The sequence below is a fragment of the Sturnira hondurensis genome, unplaced genomic scaffold (assembly GCF_014824575.4).
Source record: "Sturnira hondurensis isolate 20B ecotype Veracruz unplaced genomic scaffold, ASM1482457v3 Scaffold0025251, whole genome shotgun sequence".
Classification (NCBI taxonomy): domain Eukaryota; kingdom Metazoa; phylum Chordata; class Mammalia; order Chiroptera; family Phyllostomidae; genus Sturnira; species Sturnira hondurensis.
In genome coordinates this window covers 302,498-320,324 of record NW_028097882.1, presented here as the reverse complement: position 1 = coordinate 320,324, position 17,827 = coordinate 302,498, and the positions used below count along the sequence as shown (strand labels likewise).

At 34.6% G+C, this 17,827-nt stretch overlaps 1 protein-coding gene across 4 annotated transcripts in view; it reads right to left on the bottom strand.

The window, feature by feature from the left end:
- The window catches only part of POT1 (protection of telomeres 1), a 103,861-nt gene that overhangs the window by 16,812 nt on the left and 69,222 nt on the right, over nt 1-17,827 (bottom strand). For 3 of the 4 annotated variants that reach the window (XM_037039136.1, XM_037039135.1, XM_037039138.1), the window contains 7 exons: nt 16,144-16,300; nt 13,090-13,295; nt 9,489-9,624; nt 6,523-6,611; nt 4,443-4,534; nt 2,789-2,894; nt 848-1,237 (listed from right to left, as the gene is read on the bottom strand). In XM_037039136.1, coding sequence (XP_036895031.1) covers nt 1,125-1,237; nt 2,789-2,894; nt 4,443-4,534; nt 6,523-6,611; nt 9,489-9,624; nt 13,090-13,295; nt 16,144-16,300 — 899 coding nt within the window. In that variant the 3' untranslated portion in view covers nt 848-1,124. Of the gene's footprint in view, nt 1-847; nt 1,238-2,788; nt 2,895-4,442; nt 4,535-6,522; nt 6,612-9,488; nt 9,625-13,089; nt 13,296-16,143; nt 16,301-17,827 lie in introns of those variants that run through there. The other variant, XM_037039137.1, reaches the window with a different exon arrangement.

Sequence of the window (17,827 nt, the reverse complement as noted above, 5' to 3'; positions counted from 1 at the left end):
ACTATGGACTGTATACTGAATTAACATCTCATTTAATTCAGCTCTACCTAAAATGTATTTTACATAAGACTATTAAAAAAAGGATAATATAAGTCACTAACACTGTAAATCTGACCACTTCATTAAGCTGAGGTGGAATAGAATAATTTCTAATATCATGTAGAGAAATAAGCATTCAAAGCATATAATTCCAGTCCAAAAAATGGTTCAACTGGTAAATGTCAGCAGCCAAGGAAAGCGATTCTACCACTTCCACTTAAAGCACACTGTCACTCACTCGAACAAGCATTTCTTTTTTTAATTGTAATCTGCTTTTTAAAATATTTTATTTATTTTTAGAGAGGGAAGAAATGAGGGAGAAAGAGAGGGAGAGAAACATCGATGTGAGAGAGAAACAACCAACAGTTACCTCTCAGACATGCCCTGACCCAGGACCAAACCCACAATCCAGGCATGTGCCCTGACCAGGAATCAAATGGGCAAACTTCTGCTTTGCAGAATGATGCCCAACTGAGCCACAATGGTCAGGGCTGGAACAAGCACTTCCTTGAAGAGTATTTGTTTAAGCAGATCCCTTTGTAAAACAAACAAAACAAAACAAAACAAAACAAAACAAAAGAAGACCACTAGCCACTCCATACCTTGCACTCGGTCAAAGCTCAGAGATTTAAGACAAGGACATCTTCTAAACCCTTAGTCATGCTAAAATCATCAACATTGCTGACATAAAAATCTAGGCAAGAGGGGAAGCTCAACCAGGGAAGGTGGATGTCAGAGAAAACAGTGGCAAAACCAGCAGGGAAGGTGATTTTAGTGTATGGAAGGAAAACAGTTTCTCTGAAAGGACTGAAAAGAGGAAACAAAACCATCTTTATTCATTCAATGTCTCTTTCTTTTCGAACCCTGGCAGCTATCACAATGGATACTTCTGAGCAACAGGAACATTTTTAACTTCCAAGAAGGTATTAAAGTAACACAATGTCCATTAAAAAAAATTTAAATAGTGGTTAAAATGGAAAGTGAACCATTGAACTAAATCTTTTATATGTTTTATGGCAATCTCATAGAAAACAGTACTGACTTCGAAGATTACATATTTACATATGCTGAGTTGCATGTCAACATTAGATAACATCATCTGCAACCGTGGTGTCAAATATCTGGTAGCAAATTTGCCGCTCCGTCCCGCTTGTGACATTATAGGACTTGATGAAGCATTCCAACCACGGATATGTATCTACAATCCAAAAGAAAGTGTTATTTAACCATTAAAATGCAATAAATAACTCCAGTATATCTAAGCATAATACTTAGCTAGAAAAATTATCATTTACTTTGAAGCTTGAAAAGTAAACAAATACACTTACCAAATGTAACATGATCTACATTTACAAATTACACACTGGATTCATGTTATTGTTTCACAGCAATTCTGACTAATTTGAATTTTTTCTTAACAATAGAAGAAAGTAATTAAATGTGGGGTTTTCAAAATGTTGGATAGTGGAGATAGTAAAGCTATCTCATTTCCAATTTTTATTCCTTTTTCCCCCTGCTAATTGCTCACTGATCTCCCTATTTTATTCATTTTTCTTCTCTTGGTTGACTGCAAAGAAACTGATCCTGAAGTTCAAATGAGCTGAACTTACATTTGTCAAGGTGAAACCACAGGTACCAAGTATTGAGTCAAAGCAAAGCTGGCAGCAATAGATGCCGTTTCTAAGCTCTGCTTATGACCAAAGTAAATCTATTTATAACATCTGGAGAAGTTTCTCAATGTTTCTTTTCTTCATGTTTGAGTTTAAAAGACATTTAATCTTATTCTCAGTATTAGCAAGGGTCAAACAAGACAGACACCCTCCTATACCGCTGGCAGAACTGTAAATAGGCAAAATATTCCTGACAAGTAATTTTGCAGTAAGTATCAAAAGTCTACCAGAGCTGTGCTTTTTTTTCATATGACATTTTTATTTCCAGAAATCTTGCCAAAAGAATCCAAATAGCCAACAAAAATTAAAACTGACATTAAATGAAAATATGTAAGCTAAACTTTGTTATAGATGTACGAAAACTACCTTTTTAGAATTGTTATGAAGTGCATAGATTGACCAGGGGAAAAGAAAGCCTAATTACAAATAACTTATAAAAGTTAAAGTTACAGTTAAATTTGTAGGTGGTAAAATTTGTTACTGATGAAAAATTGTTATAAGAGTCAACCTATTTCAATCTAATTTAGATCCACCAGTCTCAGCATAAGGACAGACAGTGGCCACGAAGGAAAACAAAATCTACATCCAATCTGACCCGAAGGTCAGGTGGCTGAATCAATGTTATAGAGAAAACAACTAGAGCTGCTAAATATAACCAGTACAATAAAAAATTGTAAAATCTGAAACTAGTTAATAATGAATAGAAAATTCATCAATGAACTAAGTTAGCTAAATGGAGCTTGTTATAGAAAATGTTTCTTATCAACATTTCATCCCTGTTAATTTCAAATGTTATTATACATAAACATAGTATCAAATGTGCTTGTGGTCAAAACTGCCTACTCTTTATTATATTTCAAAATATTTTTAAAAATCCTTTCAGAAATTATGATTCATACCCACTTTATTTTTTCTACTGTTTAAACCAAAGGTAGATATACAGTAATCTAACACTAACTAGAAATTTATTTGGATTCATATTTCAAAGTTTTCATACTCTAAAAGTCCATAGATTTGATATAAACTAGGTGCTATTTAAAAAGAATAATGACTAGGATTGACGAAATATTACTGCCTACCGATTTTTACTCCTGGAGGGCAAAACATATTCATGATCATATCCATACTTTCCTGAAGGTAATCATTGGTTAGGATTTCTGATGCTGGAATATGGAAGAATTTGTCCTAAAAATTATAGAAGAAAATAATATTAATCTTTTATTAAAATTGTAATTAATACAAAAGTAAAGGGGTGGGCAGAAGTAGCTTTACAGTTGCACGGTGACATTCGTTTGAGTTAATAAAGCTACTGTAATAAGCATAACCTGCATGTCTTTTTTAACACACACCTCTGTAAACCGACTTTTGCCCACCTGTGTATTTAATAATATCTAATTAAAAATACCTAGACTACATCACTCTATATCAAGATTGCAAAATTCATAAACCGCTAGTCTGAACTATAACATCTGATTTACTACTTTAATTTCAAAACATCTTTGAGATATAAAGTCAAGTTAAACTGCTTTGACTTAGTGATAATAAAAATAACGATCATAAAACAGCGAGGCCTACTTTTCTCTTGATACACATACGTTGAGTGACTACCATGTATAAGCGTTAAACTTAAGAGTATAACCTAGTTTTTTCCCTTCTACTGGATTAGAGGGAGAAAAGGGATTTTGCTCGCTGTGCTCACTGGCACATCCATATCACAAAGATCAGTACCTGGCACGTACACGGTGCTCATTAAACATTTCATACCTGGAGAGTCACTGTTTGCCTGGGGACACTGGGTCACACTGGGTAGTTTAAGAATGTGACTTGGAGTAGGGAGTGTGCATTCTGCGGCATTAGCTTGACCTCTGGGAGGGGCTGAAGCCTGAGATCAGTTACGTGTACATTCGACCCTGACTACAGAGAGAGCTCTAATAAAAACCTAGGCCACTAAGGTGCAGTGGAGTTTCCCTGGTTGGCAATACTTCACGTGTTGGCAATACACACTGTTGCCAGGAAAGTAATGCTGTCTTGTACTCTACAAAACAGGATAAATGAAAGTTCCACACTTGAAACTTTCCTGGACTCTGCCCTCTGCACATCTTCCCTTGGATGATTTTAATCTGTATTCTTTAGCTGTAATAAACTGTATGGTGAGTATAATGCCTTTCAGTAAGTTCTGTGAGTCTTTCTAGCGAATTATCAAAACTAAGGGTAGTCCTGGGGACCTCTGAACTTGCAACTGGTATCTGAGTCAGGACGGTCTTGGGAATCCCCAAACCTGGGATTGTGGTGACCTTGTGGAAATAAGGGTGACCTTGTGGAAAGCTCCCTTGCTTTCCACCCTACCACCCTATCAAAGTAACTGTTCCCTCTAATATGAGGGAACAAATAATATGAGAAGGCCTACCAAGCCTGGTGAAATGCTGATAGATCATGTGTAGAGTGTGTGGCCATACCTCTCTGCCTTTAGCTCCTGGAACAGAATTTCTGTGTGGTATAAAAAATGACTCTCTCCTGAAATTCCTATTCCTCAATTTTTCATTATTTGGATATTAAGATTTATAGTGTAATATCAAAAAAGACATACATGCACAGACAATGTAATATCTACACACTCGTATTTTATTTTTTTAAGTTGCCTCAAACCTTCTTAGTAATAAAGTAGGTAGGAATATATTAACATTTAAAAATTTATTTTTAGTTAGAAATATTTTCACCACCTCTGTTACTTACAGAATCCATGAGATAAGCTTCCAACACTCCTGTCCCATCATCAAGAGTAAATGTCATCACAAACACATGTTGGAGGGGTACAACACCCAACACTGGTTTAGAAAAAAGATTAAACAGTATGAATCTTCTCTTCCTTGTAATGAGTAAAAATTTTTTTAGATAGTATGTACTTGTTAATTTTATTAAAATAATTTAAGAGAGAAAGAAAAACATACATAAGCTTTTTTGTTCCCTAATACTAACACTAAGCTCATCTTAGCAGGTTCATTTTGGAACATTGAACTACCTGCACCGAGGCAACGACTCATACACAACTGTATCTTTCTTGATTAACTATTAATATACCTTTAACGTGAGTACATCTTGATAGAAAACATAAAAACTGATTTATGAAATATAATACACTGCATGTTAGTCTCGTGAAAGACAAAATTAAAATACTAGAATGCTCTAAAAATAACATGCAGTTCAATATTTATGATTACTAAGTAACACATATCTGCCCTTTTACTGTAAGTATAGGGATCACTTATTTTTGAAGAGATATTATCCAGTTGAATGGACAAAAATGTCAGAATCTGGGACTTCATAACTTGGTAAGATGAGAAAAAAGGAAGAATTTAAAGAGAGAAATAAGTCATTTGAAGATTTGTAAGTTAAATGAACATCTTTGTATTTGGAAATGGAAGACATTCAGTATGTTTACAGAAGGGAATATTTTTTCCACTTGTGGAATCAATATTTGAACAGAATTCATAAGGGGGCAAGTAAGAAGAATAAATTAGGGCATAAAGACATGACTGAAATTTTTAATACAGAGAATTGATTTTTAGAATTTAAGAGGTCTCAACAGGTGAGCTGAAACCAAAATATATGGTCATAATGCCTATTCGGTGGGGCCACACAAACAGACAGGCAACTGCATTTAGAATAGGACAGGGAGACCAAGCTGGAGAGCAAAAGCTCATGTGAAAGGCACCTGGAATTTTATTGGAGCACAAACAAAATAGGAGACAGCAGTATCATATAGCTGAATTAAAAGAAAAGGAAAGCAAAACCAAGGATACAGATTAATATCAACAGGTTCCTGGAACTGCAGTGAAACAACATGTAATGAATCCAATTTTACCAGACATTAACTAACAGAAACAAGAGTTAAATCCCCAAGGCATCTTCTCAGTGTTATGATAAAATGACACTGAACAGAATAAACGGCGTTATTCAAGGACCTGCTGAACAATGAAATTTTCAGGCCAGTAAAAGCAGAGTGTCCACTTTTAGGGAAATAAAAGTTTTGTTCATATTCTGAGTTGGTCAATATTTGCAGCCCTGCTTCCAGATTTAATGGCAAACTTGCGGGAAAACACCGGTGACGTGAAATGTCTCCTACGGAGGAGAAATAGAATACGTGTAAGGAACGTGGGAAAGCACCAGCGGCAGGGAGATGCCTGGTGGAGAAACAAGGACGCAGGCGGGCTCAACAGATACCCTCCGAAGTATCAATCTGCTGATCCTACAGAAGAGGGAACAGATATACTAGTGATTTTAATTCTAGTAAATAGAATGTGGCACAGGGTAAAATTATGGATAGGCCTATTTTGCCTATTAAAAACTTCCTAAAAATTAAGGGAATTTGTTGTTGCAACGTAATGAGTCCCCTGTCACTGAGTGAGTTTAAGCCAAGGCTAGGCGACCACAGTTAAGACTGTGATATAAAAAGATTCTTGTTCCAGCTAAAAAACTTGTATTGGGTAAAAAAGTTGTAATACCTATTTCTAAAACTGTGAAATCCCACGGTATTGTGAACTGGAAGGATTTTTCACAAGCTGATTAATATTGAAATAAATTACTGAACATTAAAATATCAGTAAAGATTAAAAGCTACTGGCGAGTGTTTGAAAGTTTCCAAATATTTTAAACATTTACTTTATAGTTTTACTGCAATGACTGTGAATGGCTTTGCATAAAGAAAATTAAACTTTTCTCTGGTTTTACTAAAGGCACCATATTTGGAATAGCATCAGTGAAATCGCCGCCCACAAAGACAGTTAAGACTACGGGACACAGACACTCAGCTAACCTTCCGCCACAGAAGAGGGAACCCACGACATTTTATCCACCAGGCTATTCAGATTTTGTATTGGTCTCAAGGTAGAGCACTTTCTACATCTGAAATTAATAAAACAAAATAAAATACTAAAACAAACTGATTTATTATAACTCATTTGACATTAAAACTTATTTTTGCTGTTCAAGTACACACGGTTTAAAACGTAAATTAAACAAAACAGCACATTACCTCTTATACTGTAATGTGCATATTAACTAACAGAATTATTTAAAAATAAGCTTTTTAGAATAGAAGCAATTAAAACAAGTATAGTTCAGGATAAACAACATTAAACTGAGAATAAGAGAGAAGTGTTAGGTCCAGATTATTAATTTATTTGGCTGATTTCCTTATTTGGTAAATGAAAAAGTTTAAATAGACAATCTCTAAGAACTTTCATTTATGGGTCTGTGAACAATAACTAATAGCCAAGGTCTTAATTCGACATAGCCAATATGAGGAAATTTTTCTGACTAAAGGTAGTACTAGCAATATTTGGGGTAATATATTCAGTGAGCACATATTTAGAGGTTTATAATGTATGATTCCTGATACTATAGTTACTCTTCATATAATATATAGTTATAGTTACTCTTCATATAATAATATAAATCAATTTCAAACTATACAATATACTAACATTGTACATCATTTAGTAAAGGTATTTTAATTTAATTATATACAAAAATATTTTAAGCAAATCTTTTAATACATAACATCATAATGTTTAAGGGAGAATAAAAATATATACTTAAATAACTATATAAAATCAATATTCAAGAGGTTCATGCAGATTCCTTTTCATTTGCATTCTGGGAAAAAATAGAGGGTAACCATAACAAATGGTACCCTTTCCTATCCTTCAAATACATCTATATTTTTTAACAGAAAACAGTAATTAAAGGAAGTCATTATTGTCTTTAAAAAGGCATCATTAACTTTAGACACTGATAAAGCAAGTATACCAACTAAAAATTAATATACAAATTAAAAATTAAGGGTAACAAATAAAAATTAAATAGGTATTTCACAACATCCAAAGTAGTAAAAGAGGCAAAGGAGAAAATTAAGAGTATTTGTGACATCATTTTATTTTCATTGTATTTTTTCCATTACCAAAACATTTTTTTATAAATCAATTCCACAGTAGACTGAAGAAGAAAGTAAGCAAAATAATAACAAAAAATAAAATAAAAGTAGAAATGCCCTGGCTGGTGTAGCTCAGTGGACTGAGCACAGGCCTGTGAAGCAAAGGACTGCCGGTTCGATTCCCAGTCAGGGCACATGCCTGGGTTGCAGGCCAGGTCCCTAGTAGGGGAAACATGAGAGGCAACCACACATTGATGTTTCTCTCCCACTCTTTCTGCTTCCATTCCCCTCTTTCTAAAAATAAATAAATATTTTTAAAAAAGAATAGTAGAAGTGAAAAACAACACAAAATGTAGAAATAAACCCTAGTTATATCAGAAATGAATATGCTTTAAACTCATCTATTTAAAAACCACTAAAATCTAGGTATAAGTATTTATTCATGAGACTTACTAAAATACAACAGCAAAAGAACATGAAAACAAAGGGATGAGGATGAGAATGGGATACTACTCTTTTGGTTCGCAAATAATTATGAACAAAAAAAACCCCACCCAAACCAACCCCCATACCATACAATAATACAAAAATTAAATTAAAAAAAACCTTAGGGCAAAAAAACATGATTACAGATAGAGTGATACACAAGAATATACCAAACAACGAATTCACCAGGAGATGAAATGCTGAGCCTACCCAAACCAGCTGAGACCCTCCAAACATATAAAGCTCACACTGACCGAATAAAAGGTCACAAACCCACAATCACAGAGGACGTTAAGCACACTAAGAAGTGAATAAACAGTTGAAGTTACAAAGGAAAATAAAAGTTTTGAACATGATTTACAAGCTTGGCTAATGAACATAACTAAACACTGAACACTACTGTTAAAGAATATACATTCTTTAAAAATTTATGAAACTAAATAAAAATATGAACAAACGTATTCTAGGATAAAGCAGCTCAACAGATCTCAAAAATCACTATAAAATGAATCACAGTATTTGGTTAAAAAGTCATCTAACCAAAATGCAAACAGAAACATAGCAACTGAAATGTGTAAAAATTTTAAAAGAATTCATGGGCCAAAGATATCATAATGGAAATTGTGAAACATTTAGGAGTGACAAGAAGACACTAAATATCAGTCTCGGGTTAAAGGCATGGCTAATTTTTGAGGTGAAAATTATAGACTTATATATAAATATTAAAAGTATATCAAAATTAATGAGTTAAGGTAAGTGTTCATTTAAAAACATTTGAAAAAGGAAATCCGAGGAAACCCAGTGAAAGTAAAGGAAGAAAATAAAAATAGGAACAATGAAAACCAATACAGAACAACAACAAGAACAAAAGTCTGTTCAAGGGGAAGAGAAAGGAGATTTATCACCACTGCTTCCTTCCAAGCATAAAACTCTGTTTCTAGAACCCAGGATATTCTGATACGTTCCAATTACTCAGCGGCAACTAATCTGTAACTCTGTGCCACAGAAATTCTGGAATTCAGTCACTTTTACTAGGATGCAGCTTTGAACCCTTCTCTGTAAGTAACAGCTAAATTCTCAGGAAAGAAAACAAATTATAATTAGTTTCTCGGGTAACCTTATATCTAGCACATTGTATGTACTCAAAATAATGCTGTCAAAACAATAGATATATTTATTTAAACATATATAAATAATTGATAGTAAAGATATAAATAAAATAAATAAATCTAGTACATATAAAATTGGGACTTGACAAGTATCCATTGACAATACAGTAACAAGTGGGATAAACATGATTGAAGTAAAAATTACTCGTAGTGAATGTTGAATCCCAAAGGTCCCCAGAGCTGAAAACACACCCGTAGTGATGCACTTTATCTTGTATGAGGAATGGTGCTGACAGGTCAGAGAGTTCCAGGTCTTCGTGGCCAGACCTCACGGGAATGACACTGTGAAATTTGCTGGCAAGTTTGTGGATCTCACTGAGTGTGCCTCCTATTAAACCAGAACAAGGAACCCTTCAGGTTAGTATAAATACAATGTAGCCAAAATGAAGTGCCTATCAAGTAATACGTGAGGTATAGAAAAAGACTAAAGAAACTGACAGAAAGAAACAAAGCCATGAATTTAGAGACTTAATATGTTTATACATTTGTTATGAAAATACAATTTGTAAATTCAGGATCCTACACACTGATAAAAGAAACCACTACCTGAAAATGCTGAGCCTTGAGCTAATTATATGAGGCTTGTGAAATTGTAACCATCTTCTTAAATTTATACAAGATGCTCTTTATGTCCGGAACACCACAGTTCAAAGAATCAAAAGAATAGAATTGTGAGCCAGAGTATGACTCACTAAAGGATTCTCATTAAATTTGCTATATACTACTAATGTCTAGACAAGTTTAATCCTCAGTTTGAAATAAATATTTTGAACTTTAGGTCAACATTAAAGTTAAATATATATAAAAAAGTTCATGTACTCTGAATTCGTGTACAGTGTTTGTTCATTTTTCTGGGGAAACCACCCAATAACCCCAATCCTGTGACAGGAAGGGCATGAAGACAGTGTGCCCAATGGTGCACTGTTATTACACAGCAGCATTATCTAGGACAACTCAAACCTACTGGTGCCTTTTCTGCTTTACTTTTTATTTATATTGATAATTCTTTCTCTCTAGGGGAAGTGAATACAGTTTATAATAGTACTTTGGTATATTTCTTAAAGTTTGTATACAATTTGAAAAATTAAAATTGCATTGTGAGGAAAATGCACTCCTAGCACAACAAGACCAAGGACATCCAAAAATACACTTTTCAGAAAGGCAAAAGCAGTTTCAGAAAAACAAAAGTAAAATTTGTCAAATTCAACTTTTTCACAACTCCAGAAATTAACCAAAGGCTCCCAACAACCCAAAGATAAACTTTTTTTCCAAAAAGTGAATGAATCCATTTGGTAAGCACAGTGGCTGTGTGGTGTGTTAACTTGGTTTCCCTCCCTCTTTCTGCAGCCCTGGGACAACTGGAAATCACAGCTCTGTCACGCCACACTGCAGTTCGATCATACCCTTGGGTTTGTTAGCACTCAGAAACATAATAAAATAAAATATTACGTTTTGATGTAACCCTTTTTAAATTTTAAAGTGCTTTCACATACACTTTCATTAAAAATCTCTAGATGAAATATTACGTTAGGTATACTTAATTATTCAATAAATATTTATTGAGGGCCAGTTGTATAACAGGTGTACCACGTCAGGTGCTGAAGATGCATACATTAAAATAAACATGTATCCTGTCCTTAAGGACCTTACATTCTAATAAGAAAACAATTCTATAAACTAACAGATGAAACACAAATATAATATCAGAAGTGCTCTATGGAAGTTCATACCAGTCAAATATGCCTGCTGAGTAAGAAAAAGTGCTTCTTACGTACGTACAGGTGTTCATTAAATATTACATATAAATTGCTAAAGAAAAGAAATTATTGAGTTTACTTCTGAAGATGTACTAGAGCAAAAATTCTCAAGAGAATAACAATGAAATGGCCAAAAGTCACTAAGAAATAAACAGGGTTTAGGAACTGCCACCAGTTCAGTAAGGCTTGTGGGCGGGATAGTGATTGTAGATGAGACTTAATATGTTTTGGGGATGAGCAGTAATTAAAGATAGCATCAGGAGCTAAACAGACTTTTTAATTCAAGCTTCTCTGCACCCTCAAGGCCAACCTGGCTTCAGCACAGAATTCTGTGGAAGGCAGTATAACACAGGAGGTCCCTAAGGCATACGTGACATTCTCCTAGTTGGCCCTACAAGGACAGCTCTTATAAAACCTCATAGGACCACAGCTTTGTTCTATTTTTATAGCCTACAAATACTGTTACTTCATCTCTTGGACATTCATTTTTAGAGAGGGGAAGGGAAGGAGAAAGAGAGGGAGAGAAACATGAGGGAGAGAAATGACGTGTGGCTGCCTTTCGAGCGCCATCTACTGGGGATCTGGCCAGCAACTCACGCATGTTCCCTGACTGAGAATCAAACCAGTGACCCTTTGGTTCACAGGCCTGCATGCAATCCACTGAGCCACACCAGCCAGGACTCTTACTCCATTTTTTTGCATGCCTGTATGTGTGTGTTTTTGTTTTTAAATCTAGTTCCTTGTATAGTAAAATATTGCTAAGGAAATAAGACAGCACATTTTACTCCTTAGAGCGGCCAAATTTTTAAAAGTGCTAGTATATGATGACAGGGGTAGGGGAACAGATAATCTCATATGCTGCTAAAGCATATGTAGACTAGGATAACTTTACTAAAAAAGGAATTGGGCAACATTTACTTAATTTCTTGTGTTCCCATAATTACACTTCATCCAAAGGGGAGATACGTTCATCACAGGGTTATAATTCAATTCTACTACTTAACATCTATATTGGGAAAGACATGGGGAAAAAATCTGTGGTACAATACATATATTAGATAAAAATACAGTGAAAGTGGAAAAACAATGCAAAAATAAATGACTCAAATTTTTGTTTTATTTTTATTTTTTAAAAAGATTTTATTTATTTATCTTTAGAGGGGAAGGAGAGAGGGAGAGAAATATCAGTGTATGGTTGCCTTTCATGCATCCCCTGCTGGGACCTGGCCTGCAAACCAGGCTTGTGCCCTGACTGGGAATCGAACCATGATTGTGTGGTTCGCAGGCCTGTGCTCAACCCACTGAGCTACACCAGCCAGGGCTCAAATTTTTATTTTTAAAAAACATGTCAAATTATCTTATTTCAGGGGTTCCTTCCTTGATTTAGCTATCAATAGACGATATCTAGCCCTGGCAGGGTTGCTTAGTTGGTTGGAACGTAGTCCCATATACCAAAAGGTTGTGGGTTCTATTCCCAGTCAGGGCACATACCAATTACAGGTTCTATCCTTGATCGGGTCACTACTGGAGGCAACCAACTAATGTTTCCCTCTCACATCAATGCTATCTGTCTGCCTGTCCCTTCCCCCCTCTCTTTTCCTCTCTCTCTAAAATCAATAAACATATTCTTTGGTGAGGATTGCCAAAAAATAGATGATATCTATTTCATTCTACTTTTATGGAAAAACAGTGACATCCAGTGGCCAGGATAACAACAAATGTACATCACAAGCAGTCTTAAATTATTCCTCAGCTTGATAATCAGCTTGGATCTGATTACGATTACATTAAAAAAGTCAAGAAAATGAACATATGCAAACTACTTAATGTACAATTTCAAAATGTCACTGAGATAAATCTATATATGTATGTATGTATATATTTGATTCTACTTGTTACAGATATTTCATGTTACATAATTTAACAATATTTTGACTTTAAATGTCCAAGGTGGCCCCTAAAATATATTTAACGATAGTCAGAAAAAGACATAAGCAAAGATGTAATCTAATAAAATAGTAACTTAAACATCTTACCTTCTATCAAAATTAGACAGTCGTTTGAAAGTGGGAGAATACCATTGTTTTTCACAAAGTGAATAGCTACTTTTCGTTCTCCCTGATCTTTAGTTGTCCAGACTTTTGAATCATATAATGAAGTATTTTGTAGTTTCGTATCTGGAGTTTTAGTTGCACTCTCTTGCAAAATTCGATCCAAATCACCTTCACGTGGAACTTCCTGCCTAAAACCATCATCAATGAAATAACACAAAACCTTGGAAATTCAATTTTACAAACTACAATTAAAAAATTGTTCAGGAGCCAGCTAATGAGCCAGCTACTTAGATTAAAGACGCTTATTCAACAGAAAGATATTTGTATTTTGTGACTAATTAGCTTCCTTCCAATAATTACATCAACCATCAGCACCTTCCTTGCTGGGTTTGGTGACACCGAGGGCACTGACCACGATGATGTCTAGCACCTAGTGGCCCTCTCTGTCAGGAGGGCTAAACTCCCCAGTGGAACAAGAACACGCAGCAGTCCTCCCCGACTTCGCTGCAGTGAAGAGCAACTCACCACCTAAGTAACAGGCCCGAGTAATGCTAGGCCTGAGCATCTGTTACAAACCAGTATTTGTTACGGTTCCTTTAAAAAGCCACACGTAAAGCACGATGGAGTAGAAGCGGCACGATCTGGATGATCTGTGAAACTTCAGGTAACACCTCTGAACCTTTCTCAGGCAATTTCCTTATTTGTCTAAAAAATGATTATAGAGGGTTTTGTTTCACAAAGTTACATGGTTTTACAGCATCTGACAAAACTGTGATTTGATACTACTTCAAAAATTACCTGAAATCTCTATTTTTCACTCCAACTACCACTGCAAATTAAAGTAAGTAGAAGAGAGTCAGCCCCTCCTTTTATTTACGGAGGTTTAGTGACCAAAAATCTCCACGAACAGTAGTACACTGAGATTTTAGAGGGGGACACATGTATATTAGCGTACACAGAAACATACACACAATACATAAGCACACAAATATAATGATGTGTATGTACTGGAGTGGGCAAAAGTAGGTTTACAGTTGAGAGTCCACAAGGTTATTCTTGTACTATTATTTATTAATTGGTATATTGTATTATAACTGTAACCATACTTTTGCCCATGTCTGTTTTTATACACTATGCTTAGAGGAAAGACTGTGGAGCTAATAAGTATACATTCATTCTAATGTCTTATAAATTTATATATTTATATGTTAGTTGATATTTAGAATAAAGACTTTGTGGTACTGAGAAATTCTCAGTTACTAACAAAAATTTAAATTATACTTACTATACTGTAGTTATTATGCAGGACAGAAATACTCGTATTCCCAATAAGGCTTTCTTTTGTTTTTTTCAAGACATGAGTTTTATTATATAACTCCTTTTAGAAAGTAAGTTTCCATTTCTTGTTTTATTTTCTCCCATCACCATTTATCCCCTCTACACTCTTCTACCCGCTTCCTGCCCACAATCACCAAACTGTTTTCCAACAAGGCTTTCTGTATCACTTAATTAAAAATTTCAACTAACCAGACATCTTTTCTAATTTAAGAATTTTAGCTATTTTGGCTATTCAGGGTCTTTTTTGGTTCTACACAAATCTCATAATTTTTTGCTTTATTTCATTTTAAAAATTTCACTGGACAAATACTGTATATGAGCTCACCTATAAGTGGAACCTAATTAACAAAACAAACAAATGAGCAAAATAGAACCAGAGATGTGGATACAAAGAACAAACTGAGAGTGACCAGAGGGGAGGGGGACGGGGGATAACAGGGGGAAAAAGGTGAAGGGGCAAGCAAAGGAACACGAATAGAGGGCTCAAGTGCATGGACAATGGGGGGACTGACTGTGGGAGTGGGGGGGATGGGGCAGGGGAGAGCAATGGAGGAGAAAGGTGGGACAATTGTAACTGAACAATAAATTAAAAAAAGAGAAAAAAATGTCACTGGGGGCCTGGCTGGTGTTGCTCAGTGGATTGAGCACGGGCCTGCAAACCACACAATTGCGGTTCGATTCCCAGTCAGGGCACATGCCTGGGTTGCAGGCCAGTTCCCAGCTGGGGACTCACAAGAAGCAACTGAACACTGATATTTCTCTCCTTCCCTTCCTCTCTAAAGCCAAATAAATAAAATAAAATAAAAAGAAATTTTAAAAAATGTCATTGGGATTTTGATGGGGATTACATTAAATCTGTATATTGTTTTGGGTAAAATGGACATTTTAAATATACTGACTCTTCCAATCCGTGAATGTGGACTATCTTTCCAATTCATTGAGTCTTTCAATCTCTTTTAATAATGCTCTGTAGTTTTCAGTATATAGGTCCTTCACATCCTTTGTTAAATTTATTCCTAGGTATTTTATTCTTTTCTTATTGCAATTGCAAAAGAAACTGTTTTTTCCACTTCTTTTTCTGAAATTTCATTATTATTAACATACAGGAATGCAGTAGATTTTTACACACTGATTTTTGTATGCTGCAACTTTCCTCTATTTGTTTATTGTCTCTACAGTTTTTTCGTGGAGTCTTTTGGATGTTTTTATATGAAAAAAATCATGAAAACTATATAATCTTATTAACCAATGCAACCCCAATAAATTTAATTTAAAGAAAGAATCTTAGTTATTAACGGTTTGCTTTTAAGAATGTTTTTGTGACAAACATGCATGTCTTCCCAAATAGTTTCACAGTTTACTGTTTGCTTTTACCAGGGCTACTAAATTGAAATACATATTTAAAAACAGACCCTACTTTTATTTAGTATAACTAGGAAGTATTAAAAAAATTTACTTTCTAAGAATTTAATATTTTCTTTTAAAAATGTTACCATTCTATCAAAATATACCATATTGTTTGGCCTAAAAGATGCACCCCTTTCCTCCCAAATTGGGGGGTATGTCTTATAGTCCAAAAAATATGGGTAACACATAAAATCACAATCTCTCCATTGCTAGGACTTAAACTGCTACATATAAAACATATATACCAAAATATTATGAAGTGAAACTTGTTTTATTACAGAAAATACTTACAGTGAATGACATTTAGGACAATGAAGTTTAACAGACTGGAAGAGTCTTCGGGGCTTATATGACCTCAGTTTTGCTCGGATGCGATACTGATGAGGAGCGTTTTGTTTTAATATAGCACATATTGGGGTGTTCTCCAAATACTGGTGGTCTGTAAGGACTACAAAGAACTTTTAGATTAAGGTATGATAATCTATAAGAATTAAGTACTTTCATCACATGAATCCCCTTGAAACTTTATACAATAGAGTCCAATCAAGTTGTATTACCAACCTTGTTAATAATATTTTGTCACATTTACTGTTTCCATCTGTCTTTATCTTTGCCTCTCTCCACATTTACATAAACCTTACAGATACATAATTCATTTATGTGTGAATGTATGTATATATACATATATGTATATGTATATATGAATCATCTGGGAATTATTTCCAGACATCACGCCCCTTTATCCCTAAATATTTTAGTGTGTATGTCATATAAACAAGAAATTTCACTGACATAATACAGTGCAATTTTCAACATCAGAATTTTTAATATTGATGTAATATTATCACTGTATCAACAGACTTTAATCAAATTTCTTCAGCTCTTCTCATAATGTTCTTATTCATCATTTTATTTCCAGGTCAAGGATCCCATCCTGAACCCTGTACTTCATTTGCTTTTCCTGTCTTTTTGGACTTCTTTACTGTAGAGAATGATTCCTCAGCTTTTCTTTGTTCTTCGTGATACTGATGTATTTGAGAGGCCATTTACTTGAGTGTTCCTGGCTTTGCTCATGAAAAGATACAAACCACATATTTTTGGCAGGAATGGTATATAAATAATATTGTGGTCTGCTCAGTACATCCCATCAAGAGGCATATGCTTTCAGTGTTTTCATTCCTGGGGATGTTACCTCTGCTCAGTTGGTTAACATGGTGTTCAAGAAATTTCTCCACTATAAATTTATCCCCCCCCCCCTTTTAACTAAGAGAGTAATTTGGAAAATACAAATATCCCAATCTTGCTAAACATTAAAGATCCTGCCAGTTTAGGACACATCGGCAATTCACAACTAAATAAATTATTACTATTATGGTTGTTTTTGGTGTTTTTTCCCTAAGTTCATCATTATTTTTACATTTATTAGCTGCCATTTTATTGTAATAAGAGCTTTTCATTTAACTTCATTTATTCATTTGTTTTTTCTTTTACTTACTAGCCATACAAAATAATGTATTGCTACATTATTCCATATATTAGTTCTATCCCATCACTAGTATTTTTCATTTTGATGCTTAGTTTGTACAAGATTTGACAAGTTCCACTGTTAACTGAGGATTTCTTCTCTCTGGCACAAGATACTCCAGAACCGTAGTCTCCTATTTTTCCTAGGGACCTGGATTTGTTTTGAAGGCGAATATTTTTTATAAACCAAGATCTATGCACAGAGTGTGTTCATTGCCGGGGGGTGGGTACCATTGTTTCTACAGCCTTTTGTTGATAGAGCGAGGACACAAATGCACACATGTTCATACCTATACTTACAGACATCACCTGTGTATTATATATGTATGAATGAGTGATACATATATGCAAATACACATCTGTATCTATTTCTGCATCTATCCATAAACCCATGAATTCATACTAACACCTCCAATTGCAATATAATACCACAAGTTACTTTTTTCTGGCC